The 25,003-nt window shown below is 35.3% G+C and overlaps 1 protein-coding gene across 1 annotated transcript; it reads right to left on the minus strand.

Moving 5' to 3' along the window:
* Positions 1–136: 136 nt before the first annotated feature.
* On the minus strand, positions 137–17,649 carry LOC149550694 (uncharacterized). The gene is made up of 5 exons (XM_089786261.1): positions 17,110–17,649; positions 3,547–3,756; positions 3,075–3,158; positions 1,609–1,738; positions 137–1,188 (listed from the first exon to the last, which is right to left on the minus strand). The coding sequence occupies exons 1-5, from the start codon at positions 17,346–17,348 to the stop codon at positions 436–438; spliced, it is 1,416 nt and encodes a 471-aa protein (XP_089642387.1). The 5' UTR covers positions 17,349–17,649; the 3' UTR covers positions 137–435.
* Positions 17,650–25,003: the final 7,354 nt, after the last annotated feature.

A 25,003-nucleotide genomic window follows, 5' to 3' on the forward strand; every position in this document is an offset into this window, starting at 1 on the left:
TATCATTCCTATGGAAAAACCAAAACATTTAGGTTATATTGAACCTTAAACCCTAATTGATATATTGAATAATCACTTATGAATAGATTCTAACAGATACTATTGGGAGAAGACATCAACCAGATATAAACACAACTTGAAAAATGTCTGGTCCTCTCTAAAATGTTCTGATTCCGATGCTCAAGCAAGTATATGCTTGAGAAGTCAATTAAGTTACAATTGAGAATTTCTTTAAAACCAAAAATAGACGTATCCATGGCTTCTTCAGTAGATAAAATGTTATGACTCAACTCAGTTGATAAATAGACAAATAAAGCTTGACTCAAAATTAAACTCCAAGAGTACCCATATTTAATTAGAACCTTTGAGGCTTGGGCGAGCTCTTCCAATAAGAACATTCTCAAGAAATTTCAGAACTACTAACGGGTTAGGAATTCATGAAGAGCTTGGTTTCCTGGCAGTTCTTGCCCTCAAACGTTCTGCAATTCCACCTTGTGGATAAGTGTTGCGCCTTGATGGCTTTGTCTGGTTTTTATACTGTTTGGACTCCTGAACAGAAATGATTTCAACATCTCCCCAATCATTCTCTGATGCTGCTTTTGGTGCACCTATCTGGTTTTTATCATGTTTGGGCTTCTCAGTTGAAATGATATCCTCACCTGCATTATCATTCTGTGATACTTCTCCTTTTGTTGACTCTCTCGGGCTTTTATCTTTTTCAGGCTCCTCATTTGAAATGATTAAAACAGCTTTTTTTGAAGATTCTCTCTGGTTTTTATCCTGTTCAAGCTCCTCAAATGAAATGATTCCAACATCTTCATAACCATTCTGTGTTGCTGCTTTTGACAACTCTCTCTGGTTTATATCATTTTCAGGTTCCTCCTTTGAAATGACTTCAGCATCTCCACAATCAGTCTGTGATGCTGCTATTGGTACAATTTTTCCATCTGAATGATGCATTTTGATATCACAAACGTCTGGATCTTCAGCTGGTCCTAAGTCTCTCTTGTCACTCAATAAGTTAAAAGCAAACTCAAGAGATCTTTTTGCACCATTAAGCGATGTATCATCTTTATTATCTTCAATTTGGGAGCTAGAGGAAATAGCATCTGTGATCTCTGATTGTGTAGAAGCACGTCGAGTAAGAATCAAGTAGTGTGCAACTGACTTGAAACCTTGATTTTTTACCTGAACCAGAAAATTATTCATGTAAAACAATTTTGTATAGGTGCTAAAACAATAGTTGTAGTTAACATTGTCATATTTCCACAATCCATAAGAACTTACACAATCAAATCCAGAAATAAAATTACACACAATAATTGTAGATGACAGAATTCATCAGTGTTTTCTTCTAATACTGGACAAATTATTTAAGGATGCTTTTAATTGATAAAGAATAATGGGCAGCTTAAAGATTTGAATTCTGTAATACAGCAAATCAATTCTCTTGGTAAAGAACATACAATTTTTTTGCGTAACCAACTTAGTTCCATGAAAGATGGTTCAAAGTTCAAACTGTCCTACTCATCTCATAAAGCACTCATGATTAATAATTGCATATCACATCCAACTAAAATGAAGTTAGGTATGGTTAAGACAGCTTACCTTTCTATATAGATAACCAGTAGGTGCCCAGCCTTTCTTAATTCTACACAAGCTGCAGTTACAAATACCCCGACAAACCGGGCACACCCATTCTGGATTTTTGTTGACTTCCAAGACATTTTCTCCATATCTGCATTTAAAAAGTATCTGAAAAAAATGATCAGATGCTTGACACTACCATAATTATATGTAATTACTAATTATTAATTGATCAACTCTGAGATAACAAATTAAACACAAGGTTGTTGAGAAAGAGTAGGTTAATGCCCTATCCATCTACATAAGAGGAATAATGAGCAACACAAAACAATCACCAAATTACATTGGAACCGTATATATATTCTTTCCACTGGGGATTCCAAATCAAAGGTAATATTGGTCTAGTCTGATGGTTAAAGTTGTGGTGTGTAAATTTTATTTCTGGATTCGATTGTGTAAGTTTTTTAGCATCAACATTTCGGATCACACTCTGTGATTCCCTCATCAGGATGAGAGAGAGAGAGAGAGAGAGAGCAAAAAAACTTATGATGGATCATGGAAAGTGATTAGAAACGTTAATGCTAAAAAACTTACACAATCGAATCCAGAAATAAAATTTACACATTTCAAATGGATTGTGGAAATCTGATCATGTTAAAGATGTGGTGTTGTTAGTCTTGTCATTAAGGTTCAACCCTCATTGATGTGCTGTTAACTGTTTATATCAGGGATAATGTCCCCTATTTGTGAACTCACTGGTTTATAACTCTACGTCAAAAGTGTTCACCACTAGAAAAAACAATTATAATGAATGTATACACATATGTCCTGGTTCACATCTGTCAGCCAATAAAATTCTCAATTTCTATCTGCAAACCTATTTTCTGAATGGCAAAACATGATCCTCTAAATGAGCGGACCAAAAACCAAGCTCCCAAAAATCACAAGTTTGAAACATATACAATGTGGTGAAAACTAATTATTTCCATAAAGAAAATTTTGTCAAGATTGGAATGTGTAGATCCACCTATGTGTTGTTTCACATTCCCTACCAATTAAATCTTCAATTCCTATCAAAAAACTTATTTATTTTAGGAAAAAATGAATCTCAAAAACAGGGAGAAGGGAGGAGTAACCAAATTCTACGTATATCCCACCATATAAAGATTAACATCTTTTGTGGTTCTTGTACAGAAATAGTTCCAAACATATGCAAGTACAAATAGAAGAACACATATCTTGATTGTTTTCCAGTTTTCTCATCTAGATTAAATACAAGCAAATGGTTGTGGAAGCAGTCAAGGAAACTTATTCTTACATTTTATCTCCTTTGACCATAGCTAAAAGTAACATATCCAATGAAATGATTATGGAACTTAATAACAAGAATAATATATAATTTGTAGTACTGTACTACCATGCATAAAAAGTCAAGATTCCATTCTCCTTTGTTTGTTATAACAGGAAGAATACATTTCTAAATTTACCTCATAAACAGACAATCTCCACAAAACTGTCCTTGAACTAAGTTGCATGTGCTACACTGCGTCCGAAGCCCGAGTGTCTTCTGCCTAAAATCACAATACCAAAAATCAGTCTATGCAAGTTCTTCAAACATATATCTGCCATTAAAACAATTAACTGTAGGTCATAGGAATCCAAGAAGCATATAAAACAAACATTAAATTTTCTAAGCATATAACACAAACATTACATTATCTAAAGCCTCCCACAGTAACTTCAAGTGATGAGAAAACAATCATTCTGTTAACTTTAGTGAAGGTACAAATGTAATAGCCTAGGGGTAAATGGTAATAAAAATAATGTAATTGAAAAAGGTTTAGGCACAAGGGCATAGGTAGATTAAATTTAAACACGTTTGCTTACTTTGTGGAGGTTCAGACTGCCTCCAGAGGTAAATATCCATTATGAGAAATGACATTAAGAAATCACTGGTACCTGCATTGATGACATGTCTTTCCTTTCACAGAGTTGTAAATCCGAGTGCCATCAGATCCATATCCATCTTGAAAGAGAACCCATTCAGATTCACATGATCCAAGAAGCTTCTCGTGCTCTTCAGTATAAATTTCAGGTTTATAAATTGTTTCACTTGTTTCATTCGACTTTGGGATTTCTGAATAGCTGACAGGGGTTGCATTCTGCAGTCTGATTACACCAGAAAAGGGTTGTTATCCAGAAATAAAATTTAAAAATATAAAATTAAAATTCCAACCTCCAAAGACAAGTAATGAGAAGATCATTTTGAAAAGAGCAGGGACAAATTTACAAAAATATACATAAATTATAGGTTGATATTAAAGCTGCTCTGAATAAGCTAGAATATTGAAATAAAATAAATTTTTAGTTATGATTGACATGACATCCAAAACAATTCAAGTTAATATCCAACCCTAGATGATTAAACCTTATTTAAACTTTCATTCTAACAGTTTTATATAACTAACAGAAACTGCATTAAACAACAGGACATCCAAACCATTTGAAGTTAATGTCCACACCTAGATGATTTAAACCTTATCTAATATTTCATTCTAGCAGTTGTATATAAGTAACAGAAACTGCATTCGTTAGGTTGTTAATTGCACAAGAAAAAAGATAAATTTCAGGAAACAAAACCAATCAACACAAGCAAATTCCACCCTTCAAAATGATAATGAGATGTCTTTCACAGAAAAAATAAATCTATTAGCAGAAGATATACCAAAACATTAAGTTCAGACTAAAGCAACTTTTAAACAACCTGGAAAACTTTTCAACAGAAGCAAAATCCACCCTTCAAAATGATGATGGTCTTTATCAGAAAAAAGAGATCTATTAGCAGAAGATATATCAAAATATTAAGTTCACACTAAAGAAACTTTTAAACTAAGTTGCTGGTTCGGATGTAGGTTTGACATTTGGGTTCGAAATTCGATCAAAATTAATTTGGGCTGGGTTCGGGTTAGTTTTGGGTTCGTCTGTACAAGAATTTAAAAATAAAATAAAATAAAATTTATATATGTGTGTGTGTGTGTCTGTGTTTGTGTAAAAATATGCTGCAGCAAACTAGTTCATACACCACTATGCTAATCTATAGCAATTTAGCAAATTCAACCACCACATATATTAATGATTTTGTTTGAATGGCATGACAAAATGTCAAAATATACCACCATATGAATGTTTCAGTTCAAAAACTTTAAAACAACAATGTCAACATTACTAATCAGTAATCAATAATCAGTCATAGACTCATATGTGATCAAATATCAATGTATCATCAAAAATCATCAAAGAATCATCATCATTAGGCAATTGTTGATTAGATGTACAATTAGTGCCACTAGCATCAGCAGGCTCAACCATAGCATCAGGATTAGTTCCATCAGTACTATGTATCTCAGGATCACCATCTTCAATTGCAAGTGCATCAAAGTGGACTTCCAACTCCATGGCCTCTGGTTCAACATCCCGTTGTTTTGCCTCCCCCTTTTTGTATGTATTCTCTTTGTGAGTTGTAAGCCTCAAGTTTGAATGCACAAACACCAAGTTATCTACTTTCTTGGAGTTTAGTCGGTTGTGTTTTATTAAGTGGATGAAGGAGTATGTGCTCCAATTCCTCTCAGATGATGATGAACTAGCAACCTATCAAGATTTGCAAATTTACCAACAAGAAACTAAAAATTAGAATCTTAAGATTAAAAAACTTACCTCTGATAAAATTTTGATAGCAATGGGCTGCAAGTGTTGGTATCTTTGTCCATGGAAGTACCACCATTTATGAGCATTAGCATTGCTCTTGTCTTCAAGAGCATCAAGACCACAATCATCGGTGCTCGCAAAACTCATAAATTCAGACCTCATTGTAGGCCATAGGTGCTCAGGAAAGAGTCTTCGAAGGGCTACCTTGTACTCTTGAGCAACTTCAGGATCTCTGTATGGGGGAACTCTAGTGGTACTCCCCTTGAGGACCGATTGGCTATGGAACCCGGGGCTCAATTCAAAGGCAAGTAGATGCAAAGGGGTAGTCATTTTGTTCCATCTCTCTACCATAATTACCTGTAGCTCCTTGAAGAACATTTCATCAAGATCTTGCTCTTTCTCATTTATGATATTTCTAATGTCCTCAATCATGGAGTTAATGCCATCATATACCTCATCCAAGCAAGGTCTATCCATGTCAGTATCGGATAATGCTCAATATAGGCTCGGTGATCTTCAAAAGGTACTCGACATGATCCCACCAAGATTCATCTAGTATCAATCCCCTTATGGCAGTTGTCTTGGCACTATTAGATTGCCTCCATACGCTCCAATTAGCACTAGTTACCATTCTAGTCAATGTGTATTTATCCTTGATAAGACGCCTCCAAACAATAGTGTTGTTGGCAAAGCAAGTCTCAGCAACCTATTTTAAAATCAAAACAGTAATAGATTCAAAATTTGAAAACATAAAAAGTTTACTAAAGTAACTAGATTTCTAAAACATGTTTAAATTTTAAACAATTCGACTTACCTTCATTTTGAGAATTGTTTGAATATGGCTTGTGTCATATGGTGGTTTGCGAGAAACATTTGGATCTCTTGTGCCTCTTCATACATTTTTTTATCCACTCAACCTTATTGCCAATTATTTGCAGCATTAGGTTGAGTAAGTGCACATCACAAGGTGTCCAAAAAATGTGTTCATACCTTCAAGAGCTCCAATTTCAAGAATTGTCTGAATATGGCTTGTGTCATATGGTGGTTCGTGAAAAACATTTGGATCTCTTGTGCCTCTTCATACATTTTTTTATCCACTCAACCTTATTGCCATTTTTTTGCAGCACTAGGTTGAGTAAGTGCACAACACAAGGTGTCCAAAAAATGTGTTCATACCGCTCCTCAACCGATAATTTTTCACATTGTTGGTTACTACTTGAACAACATTCTAAGGGCCAACTTGCTTGATAGCTTGGATGAGAATGTTTGCAATGAAAGAACTATCCTTTACCTCTCCTTAACAATCCACAACTTTTAGAAACATTGCACCTCTTGTAGACACTGCAGGAACATTCCCCAAAGATCCTTGCATCTTTCCATCCACCTGATACTATTGTCACACATGTTTCGACCCATGAATCCTTGATGGGCAGCATGGCATTCTCTACACAGGCCACCTCATTATCCAATAAAGTGGTATGTACCTTCTCATATGCATGGCCCTTGAACTCGTTTGGAGCCTCATTAATTGCCCTCACCATGATACGGTAAGCGAATAACATCAAATGACAATCCATTTACATAAATGCATCTAGCTATGGCTTGATCAGCAATGCCTCTAGCTTCATTTTGGAATGATGGTTCCAATGGTCCTACTACTCTCTACCAATTTCTTGTTGATTAGGATGCAAGAATACATGGCCCTTTGCAGGTGGCTCACTAGGAGTGGTAGTTGAAGACATAGACGATGCTTTTCCTTTCTTTAAAGGCCTACTAGTTTCCAACAAATGTGAAGAATTTGCCCTCCCAACAACTTCCTCTACTTGCTTCTATCCTTAAATATATCTGTTTACGATGTATTTGGAAGGAAAGTTTTAGACTCTGTTTACTCTTGGCCTCCCAGTACAAAATTTGAAGCCTTTTTGAGGCATAAAGCGCAAACGTGATTTTACTCTACTATTGGAGCTACTAAATTTCTCTCTATAGTGGCTACAAATCCACACATAACATCCTCCGCTTGGCATCAATCGAATCATTTGCACGTGTCTCCAAAGTGGGGAACATCTGTCGATTTTTAAGTTGGGGTTATTGGCAACATATGCACTTGCAGCCATGATAGAAGCTACAAAAAAAATACACAAAAAATAAAACAAAAAATTAAAAATGAATAAAACTAAATATGGACACAAACTGTCAAAACTATAATAGATATTTAGCATATATCAGTAAGTTCAGAATGATCTCAAATTTGATTATCAGTTTAATCTCAATTTAATTAAAGAAATTAGATTGCTATCAAGTTGTAAGATTAAAGAAATAAGAATCTAAGAATGGTATCTACAATCAAATTATGATGTTTTAATAAGATGCATGCAATTTTTCCCTACCTTTTTTAATCTCTAGAGTTGGAGAAGAAACCACTGCCTTCGTTAATTGCTATGATGCTATCACACACAAACTGCTTCCTCGGCCTCGAATAATTGGTGCCTCAAGACTCAGTAGTAAAGGTTGCCTCTGTAATTGTTGCCTTTGAGTCTGGAATGAAGGCGAATGAGTGAACTCAATGAAGTGAAGAACACAAACAACTATAAACACAAACAGTTGCAAAGCTCCAAACATGAACACAAACAACTGTAAACACAAACAGTTGCAAAGCTCCAAACACAAACAACCGACGAATGAGGAAGTGCGAATACAGGTGTAATGAAGAAGTCCAAATACGGGCATAATCAGAAACTGTCGTCGAATGAGGAAGTGCAGGCATCATTTTAGGGTTGGTGTTGTTTTAGAGATAAAATAGATTATAATAGACTAGCAAACACCCTTTTAAAACATTCAACTCTTTTTTGTCGTATGCCCAAATTCGATGGCATTCCACCCAGGCTCTTCTGTCGACTCTTCAATTCGCTCTACATTCTCCAACATTTGTCCAGGGTGCAAAATGAAGAATCTACAATGAATTAATCAAACAATTTACAAATGTGAACAAAATCGAGATCGACTTCAACTTTCCTATGAATCGAATGTCGAATTTACCTATAAAGGAGCAAATATGGTAACTTACCTTTTAAACAACTTGGCAAACTTTTATTGTGTCTGATGAAAATAATTTTAAGGAATATCTAGCTCAGTAATTACATATAAACATAGTTACTGATTTGGATGCAAAAGCGGGAAGCGGATGCACAAATTTTTTTGGGGGGGTGCAAATGTGTGTGTGTACAAAGAAATGACAAAAATATACAAAATTAAAACATTTGATAGTATGATACTTGTAACTTCACTAACACATTCACTTTGAACTTCAAATATTCTATAAGATTATAAACCATATCACATACATATATGCTCATGATTCCAATGCAAATCAGCAAATCATTTCAATTACAAAACCAGAATATAGTTCATCATTCAATGCTCATCAATCCAAATCCAAATCATGTGGATTCGCTATAATCCTCATCATTTCGTTTAGGACCGTTTTAGGGTTTAGGAGCAAAAAAATAGGTTGAAAAATGTATTTCCCCAAGTGCTAATAAAGTGTTTTAAGCAGCAAAAATCAAAATAGGGGCTTTTCAGCTGTCTAGGCCCGCAGAGGCTGCTGGAGGCGTCTGGATGCGTGCGGAAGCTGGCCAGAAGCCACTACCTCCGGCTAGCAGGAAGTGGCTTCCAGCCAGCTTCCACCTGCCTCCGCTCTCAAATCCACCTCTGATTGCATCAGCTTCTGCCTCTGCAGGCAGCAAGCCTGAAACGGTATCCAAGCATATAAATGATAGTATATACCTAATGAAAACTTAACCAATGAGATAGGGCCTTACGACAACCACTTTGAGACATTGGCAATCTTGGTTAGTAGAAGCTTTGTTCATTGGTGTAAATGTATCAGGTAAAGAAGCATTGCAATGACACTGCTTCTAATCCCAAGCCCCGCATTGTATTATTTTTTCTATCCGGTTGGCAATTGAAGGCATAGAAGCATGCACCAAATCCCTCATACTGCAATAACCAATCAGGGAGCCCCAGTAAGTTTTTAATTAACAAACTGGGGGCACTTGACTGTGACACAAATTTAGTGGGTTCAACCATTGTGGTTGAGTTTGCTCCATCAGTAATATGAATATCATCAGAGCAGACTGCATAAGCCAAAAAGAAGAAATAAATCAAATTCATTTAAAACAGTCATAACCAGTTTCAGCTGAAGCAACATAGATACTCTTGTCCACATGCTGAAGGTAATATGATGTAATAGCAATAAGAAGCTCATGTAAGAGTGTAATTTGGATTCTATCCTCCTCACTGTAACAAGGTAACCTGTGAATCTGGCAAAAGATGTAGCCTAACTATGGTAAAACAACAATGTGTGCAATCAAACGTAAACTATGATTTCAAATTAAAAAAATATGGTCCAAGCATATCCTTCGGCTTGTTCATGACAATCAATATCCTCGGACCTCGTCCAAGGCAAATAATGGGATTGATTTGTCCATGACCCTTTTTGACCAATGAAATTCCAAGTTAAAGAGAATTTATGCTGTGAGTACAAGAGTTCAGAAATTGGGACATTAATGTTCTGTTTTAGCTTTGGAGGGAGGTTAGCAATAAAAGAAATAAAATAGTGATCAGGGTTCAATTTTCTTTTAGGCTGGGGTTCAATGGAGGGTGGCTTTCTATAAGATTTCAGTGGATGCTGCTGAGATTTTTTTGAATTATTTTGAATTAGATGGTCCTGTGAATTTTATAGTTGACTTTATGATTAAAAGTTAAGCTCAAAATTTATGGATGTTGATCTCGTGGAATGTGTTATTTAGCATTTGAATACTAATTTTTTTTTTTTTAAATCAGTTAAAAAATTGAAACACTTTATATAAGTGGCAGAAAAAAAAAAGCCCAGTCTAGTGGGCAATTTCAAAACCCCCATCTTCTCAACCCATCTAAAATTTGCAATTCTCAGAAGTGGGGGCAGTTATTTTTCAGAAAAAGATTCTAATTAATTCTGTTTACAAAATTACATTTTTTCTTATATTCAATGTGACCTAATCCTTAAAAATATATCCCAAAGCCCTTCCATAGAACACAAATCATTATTAAAAACCTTATCATCAAACACAAATCATTTTGCATAAACTTTATGCTACATGGATTCATGGAATATTCAGAACTCCAGACATCTTTCAGTGTGATTCAGACCCTGAAACCCCCACTTATGAGCCACATGTCTGCTGAGTACCTCACTATACCGATTGATGCAACCTCGGTGGTTGAAGGATGGCTAGAACATTGAATACAATTAGAGAAATGGATTTCCTAAAAAGGAATTAAATAAATAGCGCTGTTGAAAAAGCAATCACCACAAAGACCTTGGAAACTCACTGGTAGAATGCCAGATAATGTGAGGCGAGAAGTTATAATGCGAGTTGCAGCCTGCCATAGACAATAGATTTACTTAAAATTTTAAAAATTATAAAGAATTCTGAATAGCCAACAGAATTGTTAGTGTATCAGACTGTGATTTGAATAATATTCTGCACAGATCAGATTTAATAATGATGTATTTTATTTAGATGAATATTGAAGAATGCAGAGGAAAGGTGATACGCTGACCAAGGAACAGAAGACTATTTTAATTCTGTGTTAGATGTCTTTGGCAGCGATATTAATTAGTATATGTATAAGGGAGGGATGGACAGTGAGTCACAACTGATAGTTGTGACTCACGCTGGAGTCACGTCTATCGGGCGTGACTCAAAGTCATGCCCGATACCCTTTCAAATACTCTTTCACATATGGGGGCAGGAATAACATTACACTTTGTTAATTGCATACGATCAGTCACAAGGCCGATAGATTATCATTGCGTTTAAATATGTTTGCAAGATTATACATAATCATACACACACACACACACACACATGATTATATTTTGATATCTAAAACACATATGTCAGAAACATAAATAATCGCAAAATTTAGTATTAAATCTTTATAATTTATGTTTTAACTAATCTACACATTAACAGTCCCTCTTAGATTAGTAAGAGAAAAAAAAATACACAAAAGAAGTCTTTGATCAGAAGACTTCTTAATGTCAGATAAGAGTTAATTCATCAATGAAATGATCTTCATCAACTTATATTTGACATTATAATTTATGAGAGTTGGCCTATCAGAATATCTATCAAAGATATTCACCAAACTCTTGAGAGTAATGGCCTATCAGAAACATCAACTAAATGATGATCACCAAGTACTTAGTGTGGTATTGGCCTATCAGAACATTAGGGCAAGATACTCACCAAGTATTGAAAATATATCTATACAAGCAACTTGTAGATAATCAAATTAATGATATCAACCACCTAGTTGTTGATTTATAAGATAAAGCCTTTACATGAAACAATTTCGCAAAAATGAGTCATGCTACAAGTTATTGTAAGGACGTCACTTTACAAAAACTTCTCTTGATACAAGTGAAATCATTTTGAAGTAGTCACTTCTTAATGATTAACACAGGTTTTATAAATTTATAATATATAAAAAAATGTACAATAATCAATTTCTCTGAGACATCCTCAGATTTTACAATCATACCAAGTTCTTTACGAAAATGCTCCACTTTTGTTTTAGCAAGTGGTTTGGTAAGAGTGTCTGCAATTTGATCCTCTGTACTAATATATTCCAACTTGATTACATCCTTCTCAACCATATCTCGAACATAGTGGTATGGTATCTCAATATGTTTTGATCTGTTATGAAACACTGGATTAAGAGATAGCTTGATACAACTTTGGTTATCACAATAAATAATAGTAGGTGGAAGTGGCTTCCCAAATAATCCAAATAGAAGTTTCCTCAACCATACAACTTCTCTTGCTCCCATAGATGCAACTATGTACTCAGCTTTTGTAGAACTCTGTGCTACTGAAGTCTACGTCCGACTAAACTAGGATATCATTGCTGAACCCAAGGTAAAACAACATCCTGAAGTGCTTTTACGATTCTCTGAATTCCCTGCCCAATCAGAATCTGTATATCCTCTTAGATTTAGTTCAGTTTTAGTGTATTTGAAACCATGTCCAATTGTACCACTAAGATACCTGAGAATGTGTTTTGCTGCTACTAAATGAGTTTGTTTAGGTTTGCACATGAATTGACTGAGAACATTTACAGCATAACAGATGTTAAGTCTTGTGTTTACCAAATACATTAAAGAACCAATTATCTATCGATATAGAGTAGGATCAACACTTTCAAAATCTTCAGTTGCTGTTTTCGTTTCTGGAGGTTTGTTTCCATAGGAGTTTACATTGCCTTGTAGTCCAACATGCCAAATCTATTGAGAAGATCCAGAATATACTTCCCTTGATTTAAGAAGATTCCTTTAGAATGTTGCCATAATTCTAGTCCCAAGAAGTAGTGTAGTATTCCTAGATCTTTCATTTCAAATTCAAATATGAGATCTTGCTTACATTTTTCAATTAGATGATCTTCTCCTGTAATCAAAAGACCATCAACATATAGAACCATGATTAACATATCCCCCTGTATTACCTTGTAATATAGATTTGGATTTGCATTGTTTTGAGAGAAATTAAGTTTAGTTAGAGGCTGATCTATTCGTTCATACCAAGCTCGGGGAGCTTGTTTGAATCCATATAGTGCCTTTTTTAATTTGTATATATGAGTTTGTTTATTATGAACTTGAAATCCTTATGGTTGTTCAAGATAAACTTCCTCTTCTATGACACCATTCAAAAATGCAGTCTTTACATCCATTTGATGAATTTTCCATCCCTTGGATGCAACAATGGCTAAAACAGTTCTGACTGAGGTATATCTAGCTATTGGAGCAAAAGTTTTCTCATAGTCTATTCCTTCCTTTTGGGAAAATCCTCTTACTACAAACCTTGCTTTGTACTTGTCAATACTTCCATCTGCAACATGTTTAATTTTAAATAGCCATTTTGAGGAGACAACTAATTTATTTTTGGGTCTAAGAACAATATCCCAAACATCATTTTAAAGTATGGAGTTATATTCTTCTGCCATGGCATCTTTCCAATGTTGATGTTTTATAGCTTCTTTTACATCAAATGGTTCAAATTTGGAGATTTCACTCATTAATGCAATGTAACTTGAGTATATGTTAGTACGTTTTCTTTCCCTAATGAAGTATGAAGGAATGGAATTGTTTTCTTCAATTAGCTTCCTGGCCCATAGTGGTCTTTTCTTTTCCTCGGAGGTGTGAGCAATGTCCATAGGTTTAATTGAATTATCTTCCTCCATTAGGAACTCCCTCTCATTATCAGATTTTTGTTCTTTTAGGGTTTTTCCTGAATTTGATTCATATTCTTCTTTAGATCTTTTGTAGGCCAGATCTTCATCAAATATTACATCTCGACTTAGTTCAATATTTCTTTGTCCAGGGATATAGATACGAAAGCTTTGGAAGTTTCACTATAACCTACAAAGATTCCTTTCTTTGTTGAGGGCTCTAGTTTGGTTCTCTTTTCTTTGGGAATATGTACATAGACAGGGCAACCAAAAATTTTCAGAAATTTAAGATTAGGTTTCTTCCCGATGAATACCTCTTCAGGGGTCTTGAATTCAAGATAAGAGTGAGGACACCTATTTTGAAGGAAAACAGCAGTATTTGAAGCTTCATCCCAAAAAAAAGTTTCAAGATTTTGATCATGAAGCATTGCTTTAGCAAAATGAACTATGGATCTATTCTTTCTCTCAGCTACTCCATTCTGTTGGGGATTATAAGGAACATAACACTCCCTCTTGATCCCAACAGTTTTACAATAATTTATAAAGATATCAAAAATGTAATCTTTACCATTGTCTGTTCTTAATACTTTTATTTTCTTTCCAGAAAGGTTTTCTACAAGGGCTTGAAACTCTTTAAATTTAGTCAAGATTTCTTCAGATTCTTTACTTTTGAGAAAATAGATCCAGGTCTTCCTAGGGAAATCATCCACAAATATGATATAGTATAGAGAACCTCCTAGAGAGGGAACTAACATATGACCACATAAGTTTGAATGAATAAGTTCTAGAATTTCTTTGGATTTGGTTTGACTATTTTGGAATGTAGTTTTAATATTCTTCCCTAGAGCACAACCTTTACAAGTTCCTTCATGGTAAGGATTAAGTTTAGGTATACTTGTTACCATTTTTCCTATGGAAAGTAATCCTCAAAAATGAAGATGACCTAGTTTCATGTGCCAGATTTCATTTCTTTGAAAGAATCATGAATTAGAGCTGAATGAGAGAGAGAGAGAGAGGGAGAGTTAATCTGATAAAGACATCCATGTCTAGAGCCAATGTTTTATGCATTTTTTATGTTAGAATTCTTAGGCCAGCTAAGACCTTTCCTTCCATAAATGTAATTTTGAGTCCTTCATCTTCAAGAGCAGAGATAGAAAGCAAGTTTGTTTTTATGCCAATTACATATAGTACCTTAGTAAGTTCAATTGTTTTCCCTGATTTTAGATGAATAGTACATGTTCCTATTCCCATTATGGGGTAGCTTGCATCATCTCCAATGGTTACTTCATCAACATAGTCTTCTTGTAGAGAGTCTAACTATCCTTTAAATCGTGTGATATGTCGAGAGGCTTTGCTATAAATTACCCAAGTACTTGCTCTGAATGATGCTTCACTGGAGAGTGCTGCATAGAAAGCATTGTGTTCAGAATTTCCATTAGAGTTTTGAGTGGTTGCAAATGAAGCTTGTGGCTTAATTCTATTAGGACATTTAGATGCTGGATGTCCAAATTTATCACACCTATAACAATGCATTTTGGAGAAATCAGTGTGCTTTTCCCTTCCTTTGAATTTTCTCCTCTTCTTATTTACTTGAGTGGAGAGAACTCGTAACTCTTCTTTTGAGGAGGAAACATTTTGACCTCGAGCTACTTGCATACACTCTTCTTGTATACAGTCAGCTTTAAGTCTTTCAAATTTAGGTAATTTTGACCGAGAGCATACCCCTTGTCTAAAGGTATTGCATGATGATGGAAGACCTTTTAGAGCCATTATTGTTAACTCCTTTCCATCACAGATGTGTCCTATGGAAGAAAGTTGATTTTGAAGATCAATTATTCTCATAAAGTAAGAGGAAATTTTCTCTCCTTTATTCATTTTAATATTTGAGATTCTATCCTTTAATGTGATGATCTGAACAGCATTATTTATCTCAGACATATTTCCAAAAGCATTGTACATCTCATGTGCAGTGTCCAGTTCTGAAATTACAGGTAGAAGATGAGTTTTAACACCATCCACAATAAGTTTCATAGCTTTATTGTTGTCACTCTCCCATTTTTCCAGTTCATTAATTCCTTTAGGTGGTGGATCAGAATTTTCAATAAACTTATTTAGACCATGTTCTTTCAGTATAAGCTTCAATCGTAATTTCCAGCCTGCAAAATCTGAATCACCTTCTAATCTATCTTCCAGCCTCATACCGTTCACCATTTTAATCTATATTAAAATATTTTAAAATATTTTAAAAATCTGATGTCAGGATCACTACTTTAAACCTGCTCTGACACCATGTTAGTGTATCAGACTCTGATTTGAATAATATTCTGCACAGATCAGATTTAATAATGATATATTTTGTTTAGATGAATATTGAAGAATGCAGAGGAAAGGTGATACGCTGACCAAGGAACAGAAGACTATTTTAATTCTGTGTTCGATGTCTTTGGCAGCGATATTAATTAGTACATGTATAAGGGAGGGATGGACAGTGAGTCACGTCTATCGGGCGTGACTCAATGTCACCCCAATACCCTTTCAAATACTCTTTCACATACGGCAGCAGGAATAACATTACACTTTGTTAATTGCATACGCTGATAGATTATCACTGTGTTTAAATATGTTTGCAAGATTATATATATATATATATATATTTTTTTTTTTTTTTTTAAATTTTTTTTTGATATCTAAAACACATATGTTAGAAACATAAATAATCGCAAGATTTGTTATTAAATCTTTATAATTTATGTTTTAACTAATCTACACATTAACAAGAATAATTGAATGTGTTCTGTTATGGGAATAAATAGCATAAGATTACTTCAAAAACTATAAATAATAGTTGGTATATTAATGAGAATGAGTAGGTTTTGTCCATGGAAGCCAACATTACTTGCAATATAAAAGCGACCAGAATACTCACCAATAAGCAAGCCATTACAAAACATTGCTTCAAAGGCAATAAGAAATACACAAAATGCGAATGGGAGGTGTGAAGGTGAAAAAAAGATAGAATTACTTACAAGCAACCAGACCACTCATTAATAAAAAGATTCAATTCTGATTGCTCTGTTAACAGAAACATACCATAAAAAGCCAATAGAATATTTACCAATAAAAGTAATACAATAACTAAATGCTAAAAAAGCCATTAATGGCAGCTGGCTCAAACCCTAAACAATCCAGAAAAATATAGTCTTACAAGACTGCAACCAGAATGCTAATATCAAAAAACTCAGCCACTTGCTAATTAGAAGCTACAGATTGAACATCAACTGGTCCATCAAACAATAACAACACATAAAGCAGCCTGGACATTCATTTTAGAGTAATTTTTTTTTTTATGCCATGAGAGTAAAACAATGGTCACCAACTCATTAAAAGAGAAATAAGCTCATGAAAGGGAAAGCATTACTTTAAAATAACCAGAATGGTGAAAATGAAATTAGAAATGGAACATTCTATAAAAGTAACACACCCCACAAAAAGCAAAAGCATACCGAGAACACTGACGAACGAATGAACGTGAGTAAATACAAGTACCTGGAAGAACGTCTGGGAGGTAGCGGGGTCAAATCCCGGGGCGGTAATCTTTGGGCTTCTGGGCGAGGACGCTTCTTTCGAGCTTCTGAGACTTCTTTCGCCAGATTGTGAAGACCCAACTCCTGCATTCGCTTCTTGTTCTCCTCAATGCGCGCATTCCTCACTTGCTCATAATCTATTACCTCTGCATTCATCTCTGTCACGGTTGCCATTGTTATTTTTCTCTTTTTCCCGGGCATAATTGAAGCGAATGAAGTATATATGGCGGAGCTGTTCTGCTAATGGTACCAGTTGATCTGACTGATTGATTTTATTATTCCTATTGGAGAGGGGTGCTAGAGCACCGTGAAGCGACCCTCTCCAGAAGTCCAACGGTTATGTTTGCTTGGCATGCGCCGAGGACAGCCGGCATTGATGGACTTTTCCCTTTTTAATATTTCCAGAAGTGCGGTTTTCTTGGGCAACTCTACAAGGCCATAAAAATGGCGGACCGTATGTTTGTGTTGAAATCCCAAGGAGCGTAATTTATTTACTACAAATCTAAGTATATATTTTTACTCTTGATCTTTATCAAAAGTCGCACTTTATTAGCTCCTCCAATGGGAGAGAGCTATTCCTCCCGGGGCTCTTAAATAATGATTAATATTGAGAATAGGTGTCCAATCACATTGTATATTTTTACCTGTTTTTATTAACACTATACATATTTAGAGAAAAGATGCAAGTTTTTTAAATTTAAAGTTTATTAATAATATTTTTTATTGATTTGATTGGATTAAGTTTGGTGAGAATAGAAGGTCAAACAAAGAGAAGACACATTAATCTAAAATTCTTGTAGTGTGGGGCAAAAGTAGTTAGAATATCGATCGTTTTGTTTGGTTTGATTGGCATTGCAAATGACTCGAATCCATGAGAATGCACAACTCTAGAGGCTTGTGCAAGAGAGGCAATGTCTAAGGCTACCAACATCATTGTAGGCACAACTGGTATTCAGAGTTTTTGTTTTGGCATGTACGTGAGACATGTGCGCATAAGACCTCAAAAGTGTTTATTAGCCCTGCAATGTTTAAACACAAGAATAGGTGCTCAACCTAAGCATTACCCCATTTACTCTTATTTTCTTGGTGGGAGATGCTTGTCTGGTCATTTGCTCGGGCTCTGTAGTTTTAGCAAGTTTCTTCTCTCTCCCAAAGGATTCTCCATAACTTTCAGAAAATTTATTGAAGATGATGGAGTGACTAGAATAGGTTTTGTTATTGTAGTTGTTAGAAGTTTCACCGGGACTAAGTTTTTATTAATGTTTGAAAACTTGCAAACCCTACGAACATTGGAATCAAATTTTGAGTAATCGAGAAAAGTCAATATAATGTTAAGTAATGTTAAACTTAGGGGTTTTGTTGTTGAATGTGTTGAGGGCTTTGTGGGCACTGTAGTGGTAGATTGTCTAGAAAAAACTATGGACATTATAACTTCTTGTAAGATTTTTTTCTAATCTTTAAACCTTCCTCTGACGTTGAGGAATATGAAATAAGTGCTTGAATTGGCAATGATCACAGTTCAATTGGGTAAACTGATGACGAGTCTCAATCTTGGTACTCCAGGCATATATTGTTAGGGTTTGACAGATCCAGAAATATATTCATTTAAGAACACAGCTAACACATAGATTTAACACGGTTCATTGAAAACTTGGGCTACGTACACCTACACAACCTTCAACCTTTCTATTATCCAACAAAAACGTTTACCAACATTACAATGCATTATGCATCTCAATCGCTTATAACAGTGTTTTAGGGCAACCTCTAAAATCGACCATTTTAGGGTTTTTACAATATTTCTTGAAAAAGCACCCAAAAAATTAGTGCTACGTGCCAGTCGGAGGTTCGAGGCTATCGCCCCTCACCTCTAGCAACTACCAAAGAAGGTGCCACAACATATCACAATATCAACAATCTCTCACTTGGAGACTGATCAAGCTCCACACCAAACAATCTCCCACTTGGAGACTAAAACCAGACGACAATGTAGTACATGCAACTCCCACTGGATAAAAGACTTTGTTGTGTATTACCTCCATGATCATTAGTCAAGAAGACCAATAGAAGCTGAGCAAGAAACCAACTTCTCCTTGGGGACTGCCTTTGTGAACATGTCTGTAGGATTTTCACTTGTGTGAATCTTTTGAGGCCACAATTGGCCATCATTCAAAATAGACCTTATAAAATGGCACCTGAGCTATATGTGCTTTGTCCTTGAATGAAAAGCATAATTCTTTACAAGATGAATGACACTCTAGCTATCATTGTACAATGGACAATCTTCCTACTTTTGACCCAATTTCTCCAAAAAAATATTGTAACCAAATCATCTCCTTACTAGTTTTTGTAGCAGCTACATACTCAGCTTCAGTGGTTGAAAGTGCATTAACCTTCTACAATCTAGAAATCCAACTTACTAGAGTAGCCCTTACAGTGAAAACACACCTTATAGTACTCCTCCTTATATCAATATCTCCAGCTAGATCATAGTCAACAAATCCACTCAGAGCATAACTGGATCCTGTGAAACATAATACTTTTGTAGTAGTACCTTTCAAATATTGAAGAATTCATTTCACAACATTCCAATGTTCCATACCCGAATTGCTCATATACCTACTGACAACTCCCACTACATGAGCAATATATGGTTGTGTGCATACCATTGCATATATCAAACAGTCAATCGTTGATGAATACAGGATGTTAGACATCTTATCTACATCTTCATGTGCCTTTGGGCACATTTCCTTAGTCAATTTGAAATGACTACCCAAAGGTGTACTGACTACTTTTGCATCCTGCATATTAAATCTTTTTAACACCTTCTTTATATACTCACTTTGGGACAAATTCAAGGTTTTATTTTTCCTTTCCCATGTAATCCTCATACCAAGGATTTGCTTAGTACCACCCAAATTCTTCATAGCAAATGACCTTGCTAATTTATGTTTAAGTTCATTTATTTGTTGCATATTAGACCCAGCAACAAGCATGTCATCAACATAGAGTAACAAGATAATATAACTCTAATTATCCAATATCTTAAAATATACACAGTGATCAGAATGACATCTATGGTACCCTTGTTCAACCATGAAACTATCAAATTTTAAATACCATTGATGAGGTGCCTGCTTTAGGCCATATAAACTTTTCCTTAACCTGCACACCAAATTATCCTTACCCTTGACCTCATATCCCTTTGGTTGTTGCATGTAAATTTTTTCCTCCAAATTTCCATGGAGAAAAGTTGTCTTGACATCTAGTATAGTTCTAATTGAAGTCATTTTTACAACAAAGGAGAATATTTCATCAAAATCTATACCATTTTTCTGTGCAAAACCCTTTACCACAAGTCTAGTCTTATACCATTTCTTTCCTCCAACTTCATCCTTCAACCTATAAACCCATTTATTAGGCAAGGCTCTTTTTCCTTCTAGTAGAGGGACTAAGTCCCAAGTCTTATTTTTCAACAAGGAGTCCATTTCCTCTTTCATGCCCAGCTTCCATTGTTGTTTGGCATCCACCTACATTAGTTCATATTCTTTTGGTTTACCAGAATCAGTCAATAAAATGAAATACAAAGAAGGAGAAAACCTTTCAGGAGGTCTACTTGACCTTGTAGAACATCTAACACTTACAGGAGTTTGTGGGATAACCTGTTCTTGTTGATCATCAGGTGCTAGTGGCTTTTCAATTTTATGAGTCTCATCCAACACCACATATTCTTGTTTGACTTGTTCATGCTTCTTTTCTTGCAACTATTCTTTGTACATGACCTTCTCATTGAATATAACATCTCTACTTCTGATTATTTTAAGACTTTCAAATTCCCATAAGCGATAACCTTAGTCATCTACTCCATATCCAATGAAGGTACATTTTAGAGATTTAGCATCAAGCTTGGTTCTATTTTCTTTACCAACTTGGACAAAAGCTTCACAACCAAAAGTCTTCAGAAATAAATAATTTACCTTTTTTTTCCAATCCATGCTTCCTCTGGAATACCACCATCCAAAGGGGTTGAAGGTCCTTTTTTAATCAAATAAACAACAATGATTGCAACATCTACCCAGAAATGAAGAGGTAGACCAACATGCAATCTCATGCTCCTTGCACATTCCATGATTGTCATATTCATTCTTTCTGACACCCCATTTTCTTGTGGGGTTCTTGGAACTATCTTTTGCGTTCAAATTCCATTAATAGAATAGTAATCTTCAAAGCCTGTGTTGCAATATTCACCTCCATTATCAGATCTAAGGCACTTCAACTTCTTTCATGTCTCATTCTCAACCAAAGCTTTCCATTTCTTAAATATTTCAAAAACATGAAAAAAAAATTCAAGAAATACACCCATGTTTTCCTAGTTGAATAATCTATAAAAATAACATAATAACAAGAGCCACCAAGAGATGATACCTGAGTTGGCCCCCATACATCTGAATGCACTAGCTCTAACTTCTCACTCCTCTTTTCTTTCCCAACGTTGAAAAATTGGACTCTTTTATGTTTGCTATAAACACAATTTTCACAGAAATCTAAATCAATATTTTTCAGTCCTCGCAATAGATTTTTAGAGTGAAGGATTTTCATTCCTTTCTCACTCATGTGCCCAAGCCTATTGTACCACATTTTTTAATTTGTGCAACATCTATAGTAGTTTTCCCTACATTAACATTATTAGTAGCAGCTAAGGTAAAATAGGTGTTACTAGTACATAGATATAATGTGCCTACCTTTACACCTTTAGCTACTACAAATGAACCTTTAGTGACCTTCTAGATATTGTCTGAAAAAATGACTATGCATCCTTCACTACCTAGTTGTCAAGCATAAATTAAATTTATTCTTAAATTAGGGACATGTCTTACCTCCTGCAATATCTAGTCATTTTCGTTTGGCAACTTGATCTTTATTTTTCCTTTCCCAACAATGGGAAAAGGCTCATCATCGCCCAAATATACCTATCCAAAATCACCTTGAACATAATCTTGAAAATATTTTCTATGTGGTGTAGCATGGAATGAAGCCCCAAAATATATTACCCAAGAATCATTAACATTATCCAAACAGAAGATTAAAGCATCTTGTAAAGTATTACTTGCAACATTAGCTTCCTTACTGTCATCTTCATTTTTGTCTCCTTGTTTATTTTTTCGAGACCAACGGTCTTTCTTTGGGTGACCAGGCTTTCAACAGTAGCAACTATCTTTCTTTCCTTTAGATTGAGAACGTCCTTTCTTTGACTTCCCTCATGACTTGTCATGTGAAGGCCCTTTTCCTTTTTCCCTTGTTCTTCCTCAAAAAGTTTCACCTATGCTTTTATGCCACATTTCGTCGCTTAGGATAACACCAAGAACTTCATCAAATTTCAAAGTATTTGAACCAGAGATAGAGTTACTTACAACCATAACCAAGCTATTCCAGCTTTCTAGCATAGAACATAAGATTAAGAGAGCCCTAACCTCTTCATCGAATGAAATTTGTTTGGATGACAACTGACTGGTAACTATGTTAAATTCATTTAAATGATTTGTTAGAGATCCTCCCTCACCCATTTTCATATTAAGAAAATGCTTCATAAGAAATACCTTATTCGAAGCTAAGGGTTTTTTGTATAAAGTAGCCAATGTCTCCATCATCTCTACTATCATTTTTGCCTTTGATAAGTTGAATGTTACAGATGGTGCAAGGCATTGTTGAATTGATCCCAGTGCCTTCCTATCCAAGATCTCCATGTCTTCATTTGTGATGGTTCCCTATTTCTTGGCTTTTCCTTCTAATGGCTTCCACAGATCCTTTTGATATAGGTAATCTTCCATCTACATTTTCCATAACTAGAAATTTTGGCCATTGAATTTTTCAATCTTGAATCTAGAATCCTCCATTGCTCCCACTCAAATCTGAAAGTCCCGTCAATCTACAACAACAATCCTTGCTCTGATACCAATTGTGAGGGTCTGGCAGATCAAGAACAATATAAGAATAAACAGGTATATGTAGAAACAATAGAAAAAACACAAAGAACACATATAACACATAGATTTAACATGGTTCACCCAAAACCTATGCTACATCCACCTACACAACCTTCAACCTTTCTATTATCCAACAAAAATGTTCACCAACATTACAATGCATTATGCATCTTAGCCACTTATAACAACATTTTAGGGAAACTTCTAAAATCAACCATTTTAGGATTTTTACAATGTTGCTAATCTTCTTTTCCCAAAAAAGCACACAAAAAATTCTGGTGTTGTGCACTAGCTAGAGGTTCAAGGCTACTGCCCCTCACCTCTACCAACTACCGAAGAAGGTGCCACAACATCAACCCCCCACTAATGATCAATCACCATGATATCAACATAGATTGCATACATTTTATATTATAATGTGTTTGCTTACATGTGATGTTGTATCAAAAATGTCATTTTTATCGTTAGGGTAAGTCTTATAAATTATAGGCCAGGGGGTCTGATTCTTGTTCATGCTACCATCTATACTACACATGCCCCAACCCTTCATTCAATTCAGGTATATCGTGGAAGAACCTAAAAAAAATTGAATAGAAGGTAATGTCCACAAGAAAATAATCCCCCCCTTCATATTATTGGGTAGGTTCGAATAGGGGCCCTTCAAATTTGCCAAACAAATAATGGAATAACCATTCATTCTGAATTGGGACAAATCTTGCTTGCCCTTAGAAGAGTAGGGTATTCCATTCATTTTGAATTGGGACAAATCTTAAGGACCCAGCCACCCTTCACGTCAGGTCAAAATGGTTCGACTTCTGAATAATCTCCCCTCCCCTTCCCTCTATTTTAAGGTAAGGTAAGGTAAGGTGGGCCACTCGACTAGATTGAAGGGGGACTAGGGAATGTGCATAATGGATCGTGAGTTCAGTTTAGCTAGGCTAAGTGACCTTTTTCCTAGCTCAACTTTTATCGTCACGGGGAGGGTATCATTCTAGATGTAACATCCCCAACCCCCATCACCTAACCGATGATAACCCATCCCTTGGATTGATCGATATCTATATAGTGGTGATAGTTGCCCTAGCTAGTCAATATAGTATTGATCTGGCCCCCCACTCCTGTAACCATTCCAAGGGAGGGGTAGATTAGATCGATCAAGAATCTAGGTTGAACCCATCAAGGTTCTACTCAGCATGTGTATGAAGATCAGTTCAACTCCAACTTGTACAAAGCAACAACCACGGGGCAATGCAACTATCGTACTAATACCATATGGTATGGTCTTGTCATACTCTATGGTCTCCCCTACTATCTATAGGCAACATATGGGGATGCATACCATATGATCTTGTCTCGCATACTAGACACCAATCTGGGGCAAGTAATTCAACTAGATGATCTGACTTCCCAAAGAGATTGCATACTCCATCAAAGGATAATTTATAGATGGGGAATGGGCGAATCAATTCTATACGTACACATGCCCTCAATATTCCCTACTATTCTAATGGGTGTAGAACCACCCCCCTCACCTTACAATTATATGGGCCCTACCCCATTGTTTCTATAGGTAAGTGGTGGTGCCATAGAATAGTTTTCTTATGTGTGATGTTGTATCAAAAATGTCATTTTTGGTTTGTCTCAAATTTTTGGCTATGTTAAGAATATCAATTTTCCACGATCCATTTTGATTTATGTTAAGTGCTTCTGCTTGTGATTGTATGAGATTTCTTGAATCAACATTTTAGATCACACTCTATCATCCATCATAAGGGTACCACAATAATAGAGCATTAGAAAGTGATAAATGCTTACAAATCAAGCTAGGATAAAAAGAGAAAGAGCAATATAGGGATAGGGTGAATGAAA

This window comes from Cupressus sempervirens, chromosome 6 (genome assembly GCF_028749045.1).
Source record: "Cupressus sempervirens isolate cs-2001-9-10 chromosome 6, ASM2874904v1, whole genome shotgun sequence".
Taxonomy (NCBI): domain Eukaryota; kingdom Viridiplantae; phylum Streptophyta; class Pinopsida; order Cupressales; family Cupressaceae; genus Cupressus; species Cupressus sempervirens.